Raw genomic sequence first — 19,148 nt, forward strand, 5'->3', positions numbered from 1 at the left:
TTTTATGTCATTCTTCGTTTAAGTGTCTGTAGCGTTTTAAAAGCTACCAGAATTTGGTTTGCACTGGTTTATTATACGTTGCTCTAAAGAACGCAAGTTTAATCCCACATAATCTCGACTAGTCGGAGAACAGACTTATCTGTAAATAACTTGAGTCTTCTCTTCTTCTTCATGTGTCAAATCTGCGGCAGACATCGACGACCATGGCATGCCAGACTTCTCTGTTGTCAGTCCTCCTTACCAACTCGATGTTGCTCATTGAGTTCTTGGTGAGATAGTTATTGGGACTGTCGATATATTTATTTCTTTGACACCCTCTGCTTTTCCTCCCTTCTATTTTTTCCACATTGCATCTGTTTCTCTATCCCATTCTTCCTACAGATGTGTCCCAGAAATTCCATTTGTCTCTTTCTTATAGTTTTCATGAGGGACCTTTTGTATCCTGCCAGTTCCATGACTTCCACATTTAACTTGACACTATTGTAGCTTATTACTATTTCACTTTATTTTGAAAATGTTTTCTTTTCCAAACACAAATTTAAAAGCTGCAAATATTTAAATCGGAGGACAGTTTGATCCTAAAATATATTTTTTTATTTCTAAACTGAAAACATTTTTGGAACATCGAACTGACTTTCAAGGTGTTCTTTAACAGTGATTGACAAAAACTAGGTCCGGCATGGCCAAGCGTGTAAAGGGGTGCGACTCGTAATCAGAGGGCGCGGGTTCATATCCCCGTCTCGCCAAACATGCTCGCCCTCCCAGCCGTGAGGACGTTATAAGGGGCGATCAATCTACTATTCGTTGGTAAAAGAGTAGCCTAAGAGTTGGCGGTGGGTGGTGATGACTAGCTGCCTTCCCTCTAGTCTTACACTTCTAAATTAGAGACAGCTAGCAGAGATAGCCCTCGAGTAGCTTTGTGCAAGATTAAAAAAACAAACAAACAGGCGAAAATTAATTCATAACAATTCATTTTTCACATAATGATAACCACTGTTTATGTCAAACTATCTTATTTTATTCCGCTTGTCATCTTCGCATAACAAAAAATAGGGCTCTACTAGGATTAACCAATACAGTAAATTCTTCATGGCATTAAAATTGTAAGATATATTTTGAGGTTCAGAGATGTGTTACAGGTTTTCAAAAGTTACATGAACTATAAAAGTTAAAACTTTTTAGAAATATATCAATCATAGTGCTTAGTGAGAAACATCTTTCCTTCTTCCAAATAATATTATGGAGGACGGTCAGTTAGGCCGTTTTTCACAATTGCTCTGAAAATTTAAGGGAAGACTAGTACAATATTTCTACGTTATATTGTAATTTGAAAACTATAGTATTATTATTATTACAATAACGGATTTTATACCGGTTTTGAAACGTACATATTTTTCCATACATTTTAACCTCTTTGCGATCACCATAAGATGTTAAAATTGTAGCGTTACTTCTTTACCTTTAGATTGAAGTTTTATTCTAACAATACCTCCCATTAATTAAATCACTCACATTAATGTGTATTTTCATACTGAATAATGATTTTCATTAGAAATGCCCAAATTAATGACTAACTTAAGTTCTAGATATTAAATGCACAGCCTAATTGATCGAGATTATAACATCTTGATTTATTAGCGATTTTGTGATGTTTATTTTCCAAGAAACTACAATTCGAAGACATTTTGTGAGATGATAATTCTGCACAAAGATCTGGTGGTTTCTGTTATTATATTGGTTAACACGTTTACTACGTCATATAAGCGTATTGTGTAGTAGTTTGATGTTTGTGATTTGCCATATATAAATAAATAAAATTTTGTAATATTACCTGAAGCTCGAAAGCTGGATTATCCTGCGCCATGATGACGAAAGATTTCACAAGTCACTCCAAGATGTAACAGGTACAGATCAATATGGATATACTGATCACAAAAAGTGATCCTACCTTTCTCTCTCGGTACACCTACCTGTTGACTGAATTGCATACAAGAAAGTTTTAGTAGTGCGTTCTTGTGTTGTAACGAGATGGAGGAAGCAATGAGTGTGATGTTACAGGATGTGACGTAGCTATTAATCTAAGCGGATTTGATGAAACTATTAATCTCATGATGGTATGTTATTTTACATTAAAAATAAAACACACGTATTCCTTAAATATGTAATTTTCGGTAAAACTTTCTGAGATAATTGAAGTATTTTGAGATAAAACAGAAACTCACTGATAAAAAGAAATTTTGAACTGAACAAGATAAAATGTGTATTCTATATATTAGGGTTACTTGGCTTGTTTATTATTAAGCTAAGAAAATGTTGAAAGTTCAGAGTTTATATCTTTTATTTTAGATAAGACATCTTTATTAAAGAAATTCACTGCAAAAAATACTGACACTCTTGCTCGCATCAACCGAAATAAACTGAATTTTATATGATTTAGATTTTGTATATAACATGCTTACACAATTCTCTTCCTTTTTCTGTTGTCGCTTTCTGAAAATGACATATAACGTTTAAACACAAATAACTGCGTTTTCTGTTTCGGTTCTACTTATCAGATGTTACAGGAGTGACAGAGCAGAGATAACCAATTGTTTATCTTTGTACTTAATTGAAAACAAACAAAACAGTGTTTAGTTATTTGTAAAAAAAAAAACATAGCAATTTCTTATGGTAAACAGACCAAGATTTATAAATTATTTGTGTGAAGCAGGTCTTTGTTTTTTAAATATAACAACCAAAACAGTACGAGAGCAGTGAACTGGTTAAACTCATACCTCCCTACAAAAAACTGGACAAATGAATGTGAAGCGAGAGAAGATGGTACAATAACGTTTTACTGTACGTGTTTATTACCATATATTACGACTGCATGTATAGGGATAGAAATGTACCTGCCATGTTAAGTACAAAACTATACACTGTCAATATTCTAGATATAACAATGGTCAATCACAAAATGGTCACATATAAATGACAAGGAAACATTTAACCTTCGAGACATCAAATAAACGAAAACAAATTGATAATAATTAAGTGGAAGACGAATCTGACAATTTTTAACGACAGTTTGAATTCCCAGCTCTGCCCTTGGTGAAGGTTTACAAGACCATAATGGATTCTCTTTTTGAAGTTCTAACTAATATAGTTAAAATGTCTTCTTTTAAAAACGTTTTCAAGTTGTTTTAAGGAGATTGCACTTTATAGCCTTATTTAAAAACGTGGACAAATTTGCCAAGAAGAAGGAAAATCTCTACCAGGATTTTCAAAAACGTTCATTCTCTGAGGAACCTGTTGCTAGACAGAGAAAGTCATTACTGATAAGTGGAGAAGGGTAGAAGTCGAAACGAGAAAATCCGCAGAAATGGAAAACGAGTTGCGTCAGTTCTCTTTCAAAGCAACCCATTTTACAGTAGAGATGTGGTTAATATTTCTACTGTCTGGATTTGGTACAGTTGACACAGTAATTTTGATTTTTGCTTCTACGGAAAACTATATTTTACCTCAAGAAGTAGGAATCATTTTGAAAGTATTTTAATTATTTAATATGCGTCTAATTCAAGTTTAAGCCCTTATTCTAATTCTAATATGAACCAGAAATTAAAATGTGTGTATCAGAAAATATCTTCAACGTAAGTAGTAGCAATATCTTAATTCTCAATATTGTAGCTGGATATTTTATTTTATTTATTATAAGAAACAAGTCAAAACACTCAAATTTTTATTTACAGTCTTTGATTTAAGGAATTTTGTTGTGGTGTGATATTTTATTTACAACAGCTACTGCAGTAACGATATAGGGGTTATTCAACAGAATATTTTTATTTTTCAATATGTGAAACGTTTAACAAGAATTTGTTTATATATAGTCTACTAAGTTAACATGCTAAATTTGACCTGAATCAGTCAGCTCGTTAAGGAACAGATACGTCCAAAGACATAAAGTTTTACCGTAATATTAGATATTCATCACACAGGTATGGCTAAACTTGTGTGGGCTTGGCATGGCCTAGCGCGTTAAGGCGTGCGCTTCGCAATCCGAGGGTCGCGGGTTCGCGCCAGAGTCGCGCCAAACATGCTCGCCCTCCCAACCGTGGGGGCGTTATAATGTGACGGTCAATCCCACTATCCGTTGGTAAAAGAGTAGCCCAAGAGTTGGCGGTGGGTGGTGATGACTAGCTGCCTTCCCTCTAGTCTTACACTGCTAAATTAGGGACGGCTAGCACAGATAGCCCTCGAGTAGCTTTGTGCGAAATTCCAAAACAAACAAACAAACAAGACTAAACTTGTTTAGAGCGCATGAGAGAGAAAAACGCCTGTACCTTAATTTTTATGCTTATCCATATCCTGTTTCACTCGCTAGAGCTGGATTGTATAAAGACGAAAAAATGCATCTTTACTTGTTAAAATATAACAGTCCGGTAACACATTTAACTAAACAGGAAATAATACTGGTATCATATACTCATAGATGTAGATGCAAAAGAAAACTTTCGTGATGTTTTAACTGTCAAATTTTAATGCAATTGGTGTGGCAGTAGATATTTTGTAAAATATGTGAAATAACGCTTGACATAGAAGTGTCTTCTACATAAACAAACGTTCTCAAACAATACACACCTGGTTTCATTTGATTTCGAGAGAAACCACGTAGTATCTTTTCATATGTTCTGCTTGACTGAACACGTTACAAAGGAGTCAAATTGAAAAAAGAATCATCGCGTAATTTTAAGAATTTCAAAAATGATTTTTTTTTGTCAAGGATACTGTGCTAAGGTTTAAACGAAACATCTAAAGCACATGCAATCAGTAGCTGTGGTAAAATTTGAATTAGGAATAACAATACCATAAATTTATAAAACTGAAATGTCCAGAAGTTCAAGGTGAATATTGTTTGAAAATTTTTAAACTTATGTCTTCTTCAGATGTATTTGTATTTTATTTTGATAATTTTACACCATGACTGTTTCTACTGTTGTAAGTTCGTCGCTCGTGGACGTTAAACTTCCTAAATAATGAAGACATTGAAATCCCATACACTAGTCTTGATTTGCATTGAGACGTAACGAAATAATAATTAATTTTGATGGTTTAAAAGAGTTAGTATTAAATAACTTATTAAGTCAAAGATAGCAAAGTTTTTATTTAGCTATGTTTAGTTTCTTTGTTTTGAATTTTGGCCCAAAGCTTCATGAGGGTTTCTTTGTATTTTGAATATTAAAGTATGACTGTTGAATAACATGAATAGTTATCCAGTTCTATGAATGGATGGTTTCCATAACCTTGTAAAGTGGAGTAAACAATACGTAGTCACAAGGTCATAATGATTCAATATATTTCTGGAGAGTTGCAACTTCATGGTAAAGATGTTGGCCACAAGTGTAGTCCTATTAGAAATACAATTTACTTTACTATCAACATACGTCTAATCTTTCGTAACTTATTCAAAGACAAGGTATCGTTATGTCTGACTATATTGAACGCACATATAATGTCTGTAATTTAGCAGAGTAATACCAGAAAGAAAGCAACTAGTCATGACCACCCACCATCAACTATTGAGCAACACTTGATGGTGGATGGTGATAACTAGCTGCCTTCTTTCTAGTCATCACCACCCACCGCCAACTCTTGGGCTACTCTTTTACCAACGAACAGTAGGATTGACCATAATGTTATAACGTACCCATGGCTGAAAGGGCGAGAATATTTGGTGTCACAGAGGTTTAAACACGCAACCATCAAATTACGAGTCCAGCGACTGGACGACATAAAGGTTGGGGTAATATTTCAAAATTGTACATGCCCGGTTGTCTAGTTACATTATGTAATGATCATAATGTGACGCTATTTATAGCTTTTTTAACCCAAAAGTATTCCTTGATTTTAAAGTTCCATTCGGTAGTTGTAGGCCTAATCGTACTTCAGTAATCATGCGAATAAAACAAACAAGTTTGACAGAGCCAACTACAGTCCGATTCTGTAGCGTAGCTGGTTACATTAGAACAATTCTGAACGATTCAGGCATTTTAGCCACTTAACTGAGGAGCAACTTTTCCTTGATATTAAAATAAAAAAAATTAATACGGATATTGCATCATGTTTTCCCAGCATCGCCACGTTAGTTAAGACGCTCGACTCGTAACCTGAGCGTCGCGGTTTCGAATCCCCGTCGCAATGTTTTTATTTATTTATTTAGAATATAAATAATGATAATTTATCAATGACATTAAATAGATTCACTCTGTTTTCAGTAAGTATGGGCAATGTTACCATATATTAATACTATGCATTTACGTTGAAATTATGCAACTTTATATGATCTACTGAGGACTGATCTTTTTTTTATCGACTTGGATGGTTTTGGTTTGTGGAGTTGGTAAGTTTATACTATGCTGATCTTTATAAAGTTTAAGAAACACAAATTTAAAATCTATAATAGCGGATAAAGCCGATTTTTTAATTCATTATATAATTTAAAGCATGTGTAACCTTTTCATGGCTGAATGCTTGAAAAAGTGAAATACAAAGGGAGTCAAAATATTTGTGAATGAAGCAGTTATGTGAAAATTTAAATTTGAAAAATGTCTAGAAGATGGTGAATGTGAATGATTCAGTGCATTTCTAACTGAACTTGAACCTTTCGTGTACTTTTGGGTTCAATTGTGATAAGTTAGAATTATTACATAGCATGCGCTTATAGTGTTACCTAATATTACACTGCATTTTGCATTTGATATTCATATACTCTCATTAACTTATTTTACATTTGGACATACATGTGATACTAAAGAGGTTTAATAATATATTAAACCCAATTTTGAGCGTCACCACGTCCACTCATACTCTATCCGATGACTCTGCACCTTGACAGTAACCCTGCAGTTTAAAACCATTTGCAAAAGGATTTTCCTAAAGACTGCTATATCCAAAATAATGCAACTATATTGCCTTTAAGTTATTTAAAATTTATTTACTGTACGAAGAGGACGGGTTCGTAGTACCAGATTCAACACTTTGATCGTTTAAAAATCAGTAGAAGATACGACCAACAGTTTAACTCGCATATCCCTGCATGAAATACCATAAATCCCTGTATCATCCACCAGCTCTTTGACGTATGTGACAATTGAACAGAAGATATAACTGGAAATCTTATCTTGGTGAACCTATACCTTATTGACCTCGTTTCGAGATAAACAACATTTTTTGAAGATTTGTATTTTGTTGTTTGAGACACATGGATGGCTTTTTGCCACATTATCCTTTGTGAATTCTCACCTGTTGTAATACATTGCACTTTGCTGGACATGGCTGGAGCATGACTTGTTGCATGACTCTTTCTAGAAGGTTCTGATGCTCAAAACTGACACTTATGACTTCCAACAGATATTTTAACCTTAAAAATTTTAGATCTTTGATCTAAACACATTTTTATGATATGAGTATATGAATACTTTGCATCGGAAAGAGCTGTTACAAATCCTTCAAATTTGATCGTTTTTAAACATTTCAGACTGTCTACTTAAATTTAAAAAAAGTCAAAACTTATTTCTGATTAAAGCCAATCCGAATGCGAATTTATATATATATTGACTTGCATATTTTAAATCGTTTCAATATAACGCAGTCAGACCTGAACTTGCAGATGTTTTGTTTTAACTGAATTTATGTTTCACAATGCAGATATAATCTTACTGAATTCTTGATTTGTATCAACTGCATTTTATCATTGATATATTATTTTGGAGGTTATACATGATTGTTTATGAATATTTTATACACCAGATGAGGCCCAAAAACGAATATTATTTGAACCAACTTGAATTTCGATAGAAAAGTTGTTGAGAAAAAGAAGGGTAAACGTTTTGTGAAGATATAAAATGAAACTAATGTTTACAGAAACTAATTAAAACTTATTCAAAAAATTAAAATAATTCTATACTTTGACTGCGTAGGCAACATACTTTTTTAGGTACGTTATCTTGCTTCTCAAAGTTTAAACATTAATTTTAATCATGGAACTTAATTAGTTTGTTTCATCATTATCTCTGAATATTAATTATTTGAAATATATTTAAAAAAAACCAACAACATCTGATGGTGACAAAGTTATGACTGAAATGGTAAAAACCATAATTATATCAGACAGCATCCGGAGACACATTGACATTATAGTGATGGGAGGGAAACAAAAGTTAATAGGTAATCTAAAAATAATAAAACTTTAGAGAGACGAATACTCGGACAGACACCACATGTTCTCAATATATATATATATGTGTGTGTGTGTGTGTGTGTGTGTGTGTTTGTGAGTGTTTGAACACGTGTAAAGATGTTAATAATAAAAAATATAAATAAATAAAAGATAATTTATACTACTGATAAACCCCATAGTTGTCTCTAGATATGTATATGAACACGTCAATATTCAGAGCCAAACAAACCTAAAACTTCTGATTCGTTCTACTCATTCTCACTGTCGTTTCTGTTCAAACAATCTTCTCATTGTATTGGTAGCTAATATTCAACGTTCTATATTCTGAAGCTGCTTTATTTTGTAAATTAAATATGTCAAAGGCAAAAATACTCTAGCATTGTTCAGAAATACCAAACAGTACCATTTCATCGATAGAATCTTTATAACATTTGGTAACGTGACCGTGACAAAACAATTCCATGAACAAGCAAGCAAAAAATTTAAAAAATCTAACGAGGTGGAACCAATTTTTTTTATAAAATAAAGATTGGGGATGGTTTTAATGGGTAGTGAAATTAACTGTATTACACATGTACAACGTTTCGACAATCTTTAATTTTTATCAGGTACAAGTGTTTTGTATAGAGATAGGGATGATTGTTTGATGTTAAGCATAAGGCTACTTAATGGCTTATCTGTGCTCTGCCTACCACGAGTATCGAAACGCGATTTTCAGCACTGCAGGTCCGCAGAATTTCCGCTGTGTCACTGGAATGCATTGATACATTACGTAACATACGTCACACGACCGGACATTGTTTAAAAGTAAATATATCTTTAAAGAGAGGCTGTGTTTTTCAGTTAAGATAGCTTCCTTTATATCCGTTATTTGTCTTACATTACAGCATTTTCTGTGGATATACTGTGTTTTTAGAGATGATTCGTAAATTACAACGTAATGTTGTGTAGTTGTAATTTTGTGTATCAGAGTTAATGTTGTTCGTGAGTTACGTTGTACCATTGTAATAAGTTTTTTACTACGCATTCAAACCGTGTCCATACTTCATATGAGTGAAAGTGAAATGCTTTTTAAGTTTCACGATTGACTCATCACATTTCCAGACATCTAATAAAAAATAGATGACTGAAGCAAGAAAATGTATTGCTATAAAGAGCCTGGAAGGTTTTCTTTTACATAAGGCTTGTCTTATAAATGGTAATAAATTCTTTGGTTAAGGTCCATTAACAGGGGCGAAGTCATGGTAAAAATACCCATAAAAACCACAAAATTGAAATGTTTATGTTCTCACTCACGGATCTAATGAATATTCACACAAATTTTGGTGAAGATCCATCCAAACTCTACGAAATAGTCATATGGATATTCAAGAGATAATATAATATAATATAATATAATATAATATAATATAATATAATATAATATAATATAATATAATATAATATAATATAATATAATATAATATAATATAATATAATATTGTATTTATATTTATACTGCTACATGGATGATGTCTATCTGAAAGTACTAACTCCCACTCATTGTCTCGCTGGGAAGCACCAGAAAGCGTAAGACAAGAATTCAGGGATGAATACCGTCACTGTTACAGATTAATTCCAAGATGAAAAGTAAATGCATTTTACTTTTTTTCGTTTTATCACTCCAGACATAAGACATCCAATACACTTTTCGTCTGGGCAGTGACCGTTGATTGTTCCCAAACTATTTCATCTTGCTGTTTTCTGGCCACAGTCTGAACCTTTTTTATATCACAAGTGTGTGTTTTTCTTATAGCAAAGCCACATCGGACTATCTGCTGTGGCAACCAGGGGATTCGAACGCCTGATTTTAGCGTTGTAAAACCGAAGACTTACCGCTATTCCAGTGGGTGACTTATATTACAAAACAAGGTAGTTGATATTCAAACCAATAATTGTTTTACCTTGTTTTATAACAAGTAACGCTGACCAGTCATGGCTGAACGAATTTAATTAATATTTCATTTCGCTTCGCTATACCTATTTAAACTTTTGTAGTATTTATTGATCTATCTTTGAACTTTTGTTATTTTTGCCAATAGCTAAAGACAAGATCTGATTAATTCAACATAAAATTGCTGTTTAAACGTCACCAGCGCAATATTTAAAAAAACTTAATTTTACTAGAAACTTTAAAAAACCTACACAGTAGTACCTCCAATATTTTAACCAATAAACTACTAACCCTAATTTTCATTCTGTAATTTTTATAAATGAATGATATTAAAATACAGCTTGCAGATACAGCTACATTCATTGTAAAAAGCATTATGGCTGTTATGATATCAGGAATTCTTTAAAACATTTTTTATTAATTGTTTGTTTCAAGTTTTTGGAATTATTGTACATTTACTAGTTATTTTAAATATATGGATTAGTGGCAGCTATATGTCGGCAAAACAAAATCGATCTTGTATTTTATTCGAGTGACGATTTAGAAGTAAATTAATAGAAGAAAAAGTAAATGACAGTGTTTATGATAAGCAGACTGTAGGTGAACCAATCACCTCCTTGATTTCAGTTTCTACTGTTTCTGTCAGTAAACTGAATGCCAAACTAAAATCTAAACTCAAGTGCATAAGTGTAAAGATAATTATATAAATCGAGGTTTCATTTTCATAAGAACAGTTTTAGCTAATGGGAACATGAGGACAAATAAACGTACAAGGCAGATGGGTAGGACCATCGAGTTCTTTAAGCGACAAGTAAATAAACTTTAAGGGCAAAGCAATTTCAAAACCAGGCCGTTATTTCATGAAAAGTCATGAAGCTTCTTTGTGGTATTTTATCTTTTTGGGAATGAGCCTGAAGCCATGCTATAGGATATTCTACTGTTATGAACCAATCGAGACCACGCATGAAGAGAGGTATGTGAAACCTTCAAGCGTATACCTTGAAGAAGAAGGTAGATGTAGGAAAGGATGACAAGCAATTATAATATAAAAACTGTGGCTCGTTCTGAGTTAAACAAAATAAGCAAACGCTACTAGTACGTCGTAACAGATACACACACATAGCACAAAACCTATTCCACATTAACGTATGAGAACAAAACTACTGAAGCGATTAAAGAACATTTACGAAACATATTAAAAAAAAACGGAATTCTCACCCTGATATGGTTAATTATAATCTAAATTATGTACGAAACTTTACTTAAAAATATTCACACCTATTATTACTGTATACAAGTATAAACAAACAAACATAAAAATAAAACACATACACACACGACACGCTACAAACGAAATAACTACAACACAGGTTTCAATAGCAATTAAAGAAACAATAAAAATACATCTGGTGAAGATGGCATATAAGCCATCTTAGTCAGTTAAGACATTTAGCAATTGCTGAAACACCTCTCGGAACTATTTAATCGCTCCCTGCACCTGGGGTACCTCCCCTTCTTTTTGAAGGAGGAAAATATTCTTATATTTCTAACAGGTTTAAAGAGGGGAAACCAATCAATAAACCATAGAGCTGTAGACCAATCAGGTTGAATCAACGTAACCAGCTTCGTAGGTAAAATTCTAGTAAGAGTTGTAAGTACTAGATTAAGTGCATATTTAGAGAGAAAATCATAAAATTATCCGAAGAAAGAACAGAACGGTTTCAGAATATTTCGGTAAACCACTGTTAATTAGGTTAACTAAAATAATAATGAAATAAAAAATATTGCATAATCGACTGTTAACTCGACCTGGACAAATACAATTTGACATTCATATATTAGGTTTGAAATGTTACAGGTAAATCTACTATGAGGGATATAAAATAAAATGTCGAATAAATATGTATAAACGATATGTCATTAACTGATACACATGTTTGTTTTTTATTGTTTGGCTTCACAATTCGTGGATAATGTAGCAATTCGAAATAGTGACCAAATGTTTTCCATTAATTTACAGCTTACGATTAATAGTACGACTGAATACTAGGAAAATGAAGCATAATAATTAATTTATTAAAAATACAGGTCTTTATGTTCTCAAGATCCAATGAAGCTCGTAAAAAAAACTCAAGAAAACTCGAGATTCACCTAGATGAAAACATTTTTCAGACTGACACGCCAACAAAATTTTTGGGGCTTAATATTTGACCGAAGAAAACACATGCAAACGAACTAATAAAAAAAACAAAAAACGAAATAACATAGGCACATCAGTGAGAAACATGCTAAATATCTTTTAACAATACGTTCGACTGTTAGTTTGTCTGCTCTGTTTGGGTTAACGTAGCACTATGTATGATTAAAAAGACAGTACAAACTATACAAAATTTAGTTCTCACTACAGTATATGGAGTTTCATCCACAACAAGTTCAGTTTTCTACACATATATGCGAACACACAGCTACTCTAAATTAGTTCCACCCACTTTCAGTAAATCTTTAACAAAACAAACTATTGCATGTGCCAGGTCACTTTATCATACATGATAGGCATGAACCAAAAAAAAAATTCTCCCCTTTACCTACTTGACCATATTATTACTGTGATGTATTTACTATGTATTATTAGAGTATTAATGTTAAATACATACTTAATATATTAGCAATAGAAAAGGCATTTGGGTATATGGTACTACGATTTGTGTAATGTCAGGCTGTCCACATTCCAAATGAAGAAAAGTGTATGTTAGTGTAAATGGTCAACGCTGAACGTAAATGGACACGCCTCTGACAAGTTTGTTTGTTTTCTGAATTTTGCGCAAAGTTGCACGAGGGCTATCTTCGCTAGTTGTCCCTAATTTTGCAGTGTAAGACCAGTAGGAAGACAGCTAGTCATCACCACCATGAAACAAACAATACTCTTTTTTCCAACGAATAGGGAGACTGGCAGAAAAATTAATAACGCTTTCGCGGTTGAAAGAGCGAGCATGTTTGGTGTGATAGGTATTCAAACTTTCGACTCTCAGATTACGAGACGAATGCCCTAACCATCGGTCATGCCGAACTCTCATGGTAAGAATAATGTAATTATTATTGTGATTTCATAAAAATACAGATCCTTCAATTGTGTGGTGTTTAGAACTTAACAGTGTTCTAAACCTAATGGATCCAACTTGAGTGAAAGGGATTCACAAGATCAATAGTGCTGGAGGAAGAAGTCTACATAGCACCAGACCCTTCAAAACCCTGATCAAGATTCAGCTAATCAACAAGCACATACCACTAGTTTTCTGGCTACTCTTGTTTGACTCATTACAGATTAGTGAGATTTGAGTTTCACTCAAACAGCTTTTAAGAGCGGAAAGCGTTTTTGTTCTAAAGGGTTACGAATCAAGAACCTTATGTATGCTATAATTTTTTTTTTTCACGCAGAACTTAGCCCTACTTGTGGGTCTGACTGATTAGTGTATTAGTTCCATGCGTGCCCTATTCAGATTTATATAATAGCCCATTGCAAAAGACAATTTCCCACTGTATTTCAAGAAACACTAAAACAAATGTAATAAAACAGATATCTAAAACAAATATAAATTTATTCACCTAAATTGATTACGTTTTCACAATGAAACTAGACATCTAACAGTCTGAAACATCGTCATCAAATATTACAAATTCCGACACCCGACTATCACAAAACTAACATTTTGAAGTAATATTTGAAAGCAACCAGTAGTAGCATTACACCGCTCGACATGAGCAGTAAACATTATAAAATACACATTACACGATTTATGAGAATGAAGTATAAAGCTGGTCGTAACTTGTAAACAAAACAACGAGAGTAACTGTTTGTTTTTTTTAATTTCTTACAAAGCTACACAACGGCTATCTATGCTAGCCGTCCCTAATTTAGCAGTGTAAGACCAGAGGAAAGGCAGCTAGTCATCAACACCCACCTCCAACTTATGGGATACTCTTTTACCAACGACTAGTAGGATTGACCGTCACCTTATAACGCCCCAAGACTGAAAGGGCGAGCATGTTTGGTACGACGGGGATCCGAACCGACGACCCTCAGATTACGAGTCAAACGCCTTAAACCACCTCGCCATGCCGAGCCAACAAAGAAGGGGAGGATTAAGGTAAAATTTATAAGGCAACAAAGAATTAGTTGGAAGTATTACAGTCTCTTTGTGTTAAGCCTAACACTTTCTGTTTTTATATTAAAATAATAATTTTATAAACAATTCCAGAAGAATACTAAACTCACTGTAAGCATATTACTTATATTGGGGGTATATGTTGGGATATATCAAGCTCAACTGTAACACTGTGTACGAAGAATCCCACCTATCTTAATACCTTGAACTGTTTTATTAAGCGTGTTTTTTTACACATGTCACGTACTGTGATCTGGAGATACAATGATGTGGTGAAGGTAGAAGATCCTGAAACTTCCTGACGCGACAAAAACTTTTGTAGTCAAAACCAAACGAAAACAAAACGTTCACAATGTTTTAACTGTCGAGGAATTTCTGCAGAATGTAGATGTTTTGCAAAATGTGTTATGGACGTTGAAACACTTGACATAAAAGTCTCTTCTGCACAAATAAACATACATACATATACAATATGTGTTTTACTCTAGTTTGCTTTTACAAAGTCCTTCTTCACGACCTACCAAAGAATACATAATTGCTTTTAATGCCATAAAAACACACACATACACAGGATGGAATAACCTATCAACAACATAATGAAATCCAATAACCCTGACCCTAACTTTCTCCAATTACTCTCTGTAAGCCCATTGCTACTGTTGCAAGAGTGATTAGAAACGAAAATTCTATTGCTATATCGTTAATTCTATATCACAGTAATATTTTCCTTGTTGAAAATATCAACTATTCAAAATCAACATTTTATGTGATCTCTGCATGTCCCTGTCAATCCATCCAAAATTCAGATGGTTTTTGGCCCGGCATGGCCAAGCGTGTTAAGGGGTGCGACTTGTAATCTGAGGGTCGCGGGTTCGCATCCCCGTCGCGCCAAACACGCTCGCCCTTTCAGCTGTGGGGGCGTTATAATGTTACGGTCAATCCCACTATTTGTTGGTAAAATAGTAGCCCAAGAGTTGGCGGTGGGTGGTGATGACTAGCTGCCTTTCCTCTAGTCTTACACTGCTAAATTAGGGACGGCTAGCACAGATAGCCCTCGAGTAGCTTTGTGCGAAATTCAAAAAACAAACAAACTAAGTGAACTGAGGTTAAACTGTGGGTTTTAGGCGACAGGGAAAACAACAACAAGATACAGTTATTTTAATACTGGGTTGTTAAGACACTGAATACTAAACTGGAAAAGCTACTTGGTATAACGGATTTCAGACGAGTGCTTAATGTTAATATATATTTGATTTTAGCAGTTAATATTCTCGAGATTAACCACTCTTCTACATTGTTTTCTATGGCCTATTAGTACCTTTTTTTGCTTGATGCAGTAATTTTCTTTATTTATATTCCCTGATGTAACTATTTCTAAGCTATGCATATGATACCTATTAGGGGAATCTAAAATTTCCATAGTGAGTATAATATAAATATTTATGTACATTACATAAGAAAGTGTCATTCCTGCAGCATATCTACAACAGGGTAAAATTTTAAGTTTATCAATGTTTGTGATAACTCGTGAGATTTGTGTGATTTGCAGTATATCACTGTTTTACTAAAATAAGTCCGAAAACAAGGACAGAATCAACTATTTTTTCACTTGAAAATGAAGTTCCCAGAAGAATCAAAGAAATGCACTTAATTTAATGACGGGCATAATGAAGTGAATGTAGTGCAAGTTGTGGAAATCATGTTCACTTGAAGTGCCAGTTTCCCATTACACAACAAAGAAGTCTAATTTAAACTCCTCGGCATGTTGCTAAATTCTGGCTTTATTTGTTATTTAGGTTTCTCACGTTTCTTTAAGTTGTTTAAGGTGTAAGTAACCTACTTGATGAGTTGATATTACTTTTAATTCTATGTTTGATGGAGAAAGTGTAGAAACGTTTTATAAAATCTTTGGTTGAACTTTCAGTGTCAGCCATGATAAATTCGTAATTTCTGTTGTTCCAAGAGAAGACAAAAAATTCATGGGAAAAATTCTTTCAAAACGGTATTATATTGCTATAAATGGATATATTATTTTCCAAATTTTGGAAAAGCTTTTGGAACTCTACATAAAAGATAACAACAGAAGTAATTTTTTTTCACATTTTCATATACTGTTAAAACAGTGTTTCGAAGAGTAGTATTAGAATTTTCTAAGATTGGTTTATGAATTTTCAATTATTTTTAAATCGTGAAACTACTAGAATAAAACAAGTAAATAACTCCTAATGAAAAACAAACTCAGTCACAATCGTAAGATATAGTTTCATTCTTACGAATGGAAATGATTCCTGATGAACGAAAGTTATTCCAGGAAAGCATTTTGGTTGTTTGATGCCTTTCCTTTTTATTTAGTGCCACTATAACAGGGATGGGTAGCTCCATGGCTACTGGCCACATGTGCCCAGTGGATAGTACAATTGTGGCCAGCTCGAGATTAGGAATAAACCTTTTCCATAATTTATTTTTTATTGCAAGTTTGGTTATCAGCAACTGCACTGCCTCACGTCATCTTTAATATCGCGCGTTTCATCACTGCCACAGACTCCGCCCATTTTGTAACGTCAGTCTCGTTGAGATGTTTGTTTTGCATGCGCTTGCGAACATATTTTTATTGCGCAATTTTCAAGTGTTTAAATATGTTTTGTTTTTAATTCCATAAAATGGATAAGTGAGTAATTCGAAAACAAAGAATTCAGATGATGGTGAACACTTAGAAAATTAATTTAAAAGATAATTTAATTGATTCTGGCATAACTGCTGAAAAGAGAATGACACGTGACTAGAAAAACGTGAAACGAGAATTTAATGAAAGATGGAAGATAAAACTTGCAGTGATTGAAGTAAATATCAAGCAAAGGTGTGTTTTGTGTAACAAAATTTTTAGGAATAATAAAATATACATCCTTAAGCAACATTTTAAAATTTTTCACAACGAATTTGATGTAAAATTTCCAGTTGATAGCAAAAATCGTATGAATAAAATTAGCCGTCTGAAAGCACATCTTCATGAACAAAAGGAATGCCTAGAAATATTTTTACAGCGATAGTACTAGTTATGTTAGATAGCTATAAAGTAGCTTGTATCCTAACTGAAAAATAAATCATTATTTTGATGTTAAACTATTATAGTAAAAGAAATATTCATTGTGATCATTGAAACTATGTTGGAGAATTATGATTCAAAAATAAAAGATGATATTCTTCAAAATGTAAATAATTTACAATGAAGTCGAAGAATAATTGTCAGCATAATGCTCGAGTTAGCGAAAGACATAGTTAAATAGCTGCTTGAAAAACTAAAAGACTGTTTGTATTTTTCTTTAGCACTAGGTGAGTCAACAAATGTTAGTGACACTACACAGTTGATATTTTGGGTTCGATATGTAACTTCAGAACTTCAAGTGGATTACGACATCCAACATGTGGAAAAACATCTTTGAAAAATTTCTTGAAATGTAAAAAAATTCAATCTGGATTTAAAAAAATGGTTTCTGTCACAACAGACGGTGCTCCCACCATAACTGGGGCGAAATTAGAATTTGTTTCTTTTTTGAAGCAAAATTTAATTGAAATTATTATGAAGTCCACGCTGCCATCTTTCCATTGCATTTTGCACTTGTAAAATTTATGTGCTCAGATGTCTAAAAGTAATGAATTGAAAAATTTAATGGACATTGTTGTAAAAATTGTAAATTATATTAAAAGTGGAAGCTTTCTCATCCATCGACAATTTATTGAGTCTTTGAAGAAGAGTAGTTACTGTACTTTTGATGATCTTGCTGATTTTGTAAATGTAAGATGGTTTAATAAAGGAAAAGTCTTGGAACGATTTACTTCCGTATCTCCTCAAATAAAAGAGTATCTTGTTGCAAAAGGTAATATTGAAAATTTCTCTGAAATTGAAACTTTGTCATGGTAGTGTGATTTGCACTTTCTGTGCGACATCATGGATCACTTGAATAATTTGAGTACGAAGTTTCGGGGGAAGAGGTAGAATAATACGCGAGCAATCACAATCTGTTCATTAATTTCAATTAAAGCTAAATCTTCTTGTAAAACAATTACAAAAGCATGATTTCACATATTTGGCAAAGTTGAGAAATTTTCTAAAAATATTAAGGACTATGACTTCTCTGATGCTATAGGTGATCTTTATGTAAATTAGATCAAAAATCTATCTCAAAAATTTGAATTACAATGGTATTGTTTTGTTTCTTTGTTTGTTGCTCAGTAGAAAACAGTAAAATGATATATTCTTGCTTTGCTCAACGCAGGATGAAATTGCTTTTTGCATAGCTTTTACTTTACAATAAAGAAACCAAGTAATTAAACATGTATTTAATAGTATGCACAATAAAGTTACAAACATATTATTAACCAAATTATAGTAGCTCGTTTTACATTATACGTGAAGTAAGGTAGAATTAAGTCAAGATTTTATCTTAATCCATTTTGGTGACTATGTGGATTATATTCTTGCCTGTGTGTTGCACATGTTCCGCCTGTAATCCAAAGTTGTAGAAGGTTCGTAAACGTAGGAATCAACAATGTTTTCTATACGAAAGCGTGCTATAACATTTTTTGAAATTTCTACACACTCAAATGATTCTTATAAAAAGCAACTAACCGAGAGACGGAAGAGGAGTATTATTATTGGTTGGTCAGCTACAGCCAGTGTGCTATAGGCCTTGGAAGCTATAATTGTCATGAATGTCTATTAATCGGAAAACTACAGACTTTGACCAGAAATATTTATAGATTTCAACTTCAATGAATTACTTAGGACGTTATTATGTCTACGAGGACATATCTTCTTTGCTAAGAAGTGAGCTTCTAA

At 33.1% G+C, this 19,148-nt stretch overlaps 1 protein-coding gene and 1 long non-coding RNA gene across 2 annotated transcripts in view; one reads left to right on the plus strand and one right to left on the minus strand.

The window, feature by feature from the left end:
• LOC143247927 (solute carrier family 23 member 1-like) overlaps positions 1–1,977 on the minus strand; it is a 190,113-nt gene extending 188,136 nt beyond the window's left edge. The window contains exon 1 of the mRNA XM_076496477.1: positions 1,832–1,977. Coding sequence (XP_076352592.1) covers positions 1,832–1,864 — 33 coding nt within the window. The 5' untranslated portion in view covers positions 1,865–1,977. The remainder of the gene's footprint in view (positions 1–1,831) is intronic.
• Positions 1–19,148, plus strand: part of LOC143246503 (uncharacterized) — a 272,362-nt gene that overhangs the window by 59,417 nt on the left and 193,797 nt on the right. The window lies entirely within an intron of this gene.

This window comes from Tachypleus tridentatus, chromosome 3 (genome assembly GCF_004210375.1).
Source record: "Tachypleus tridentatus isolate NWPU-2018 chromosome 3, ASM421037v1, whole genome shotgun sequence".
NCBI lineage: Eukaryota > Metazoa > Arthropoda > Merostomata > Xiphosura > Limulidae > Tachypleus > Tachypleus tridentatus.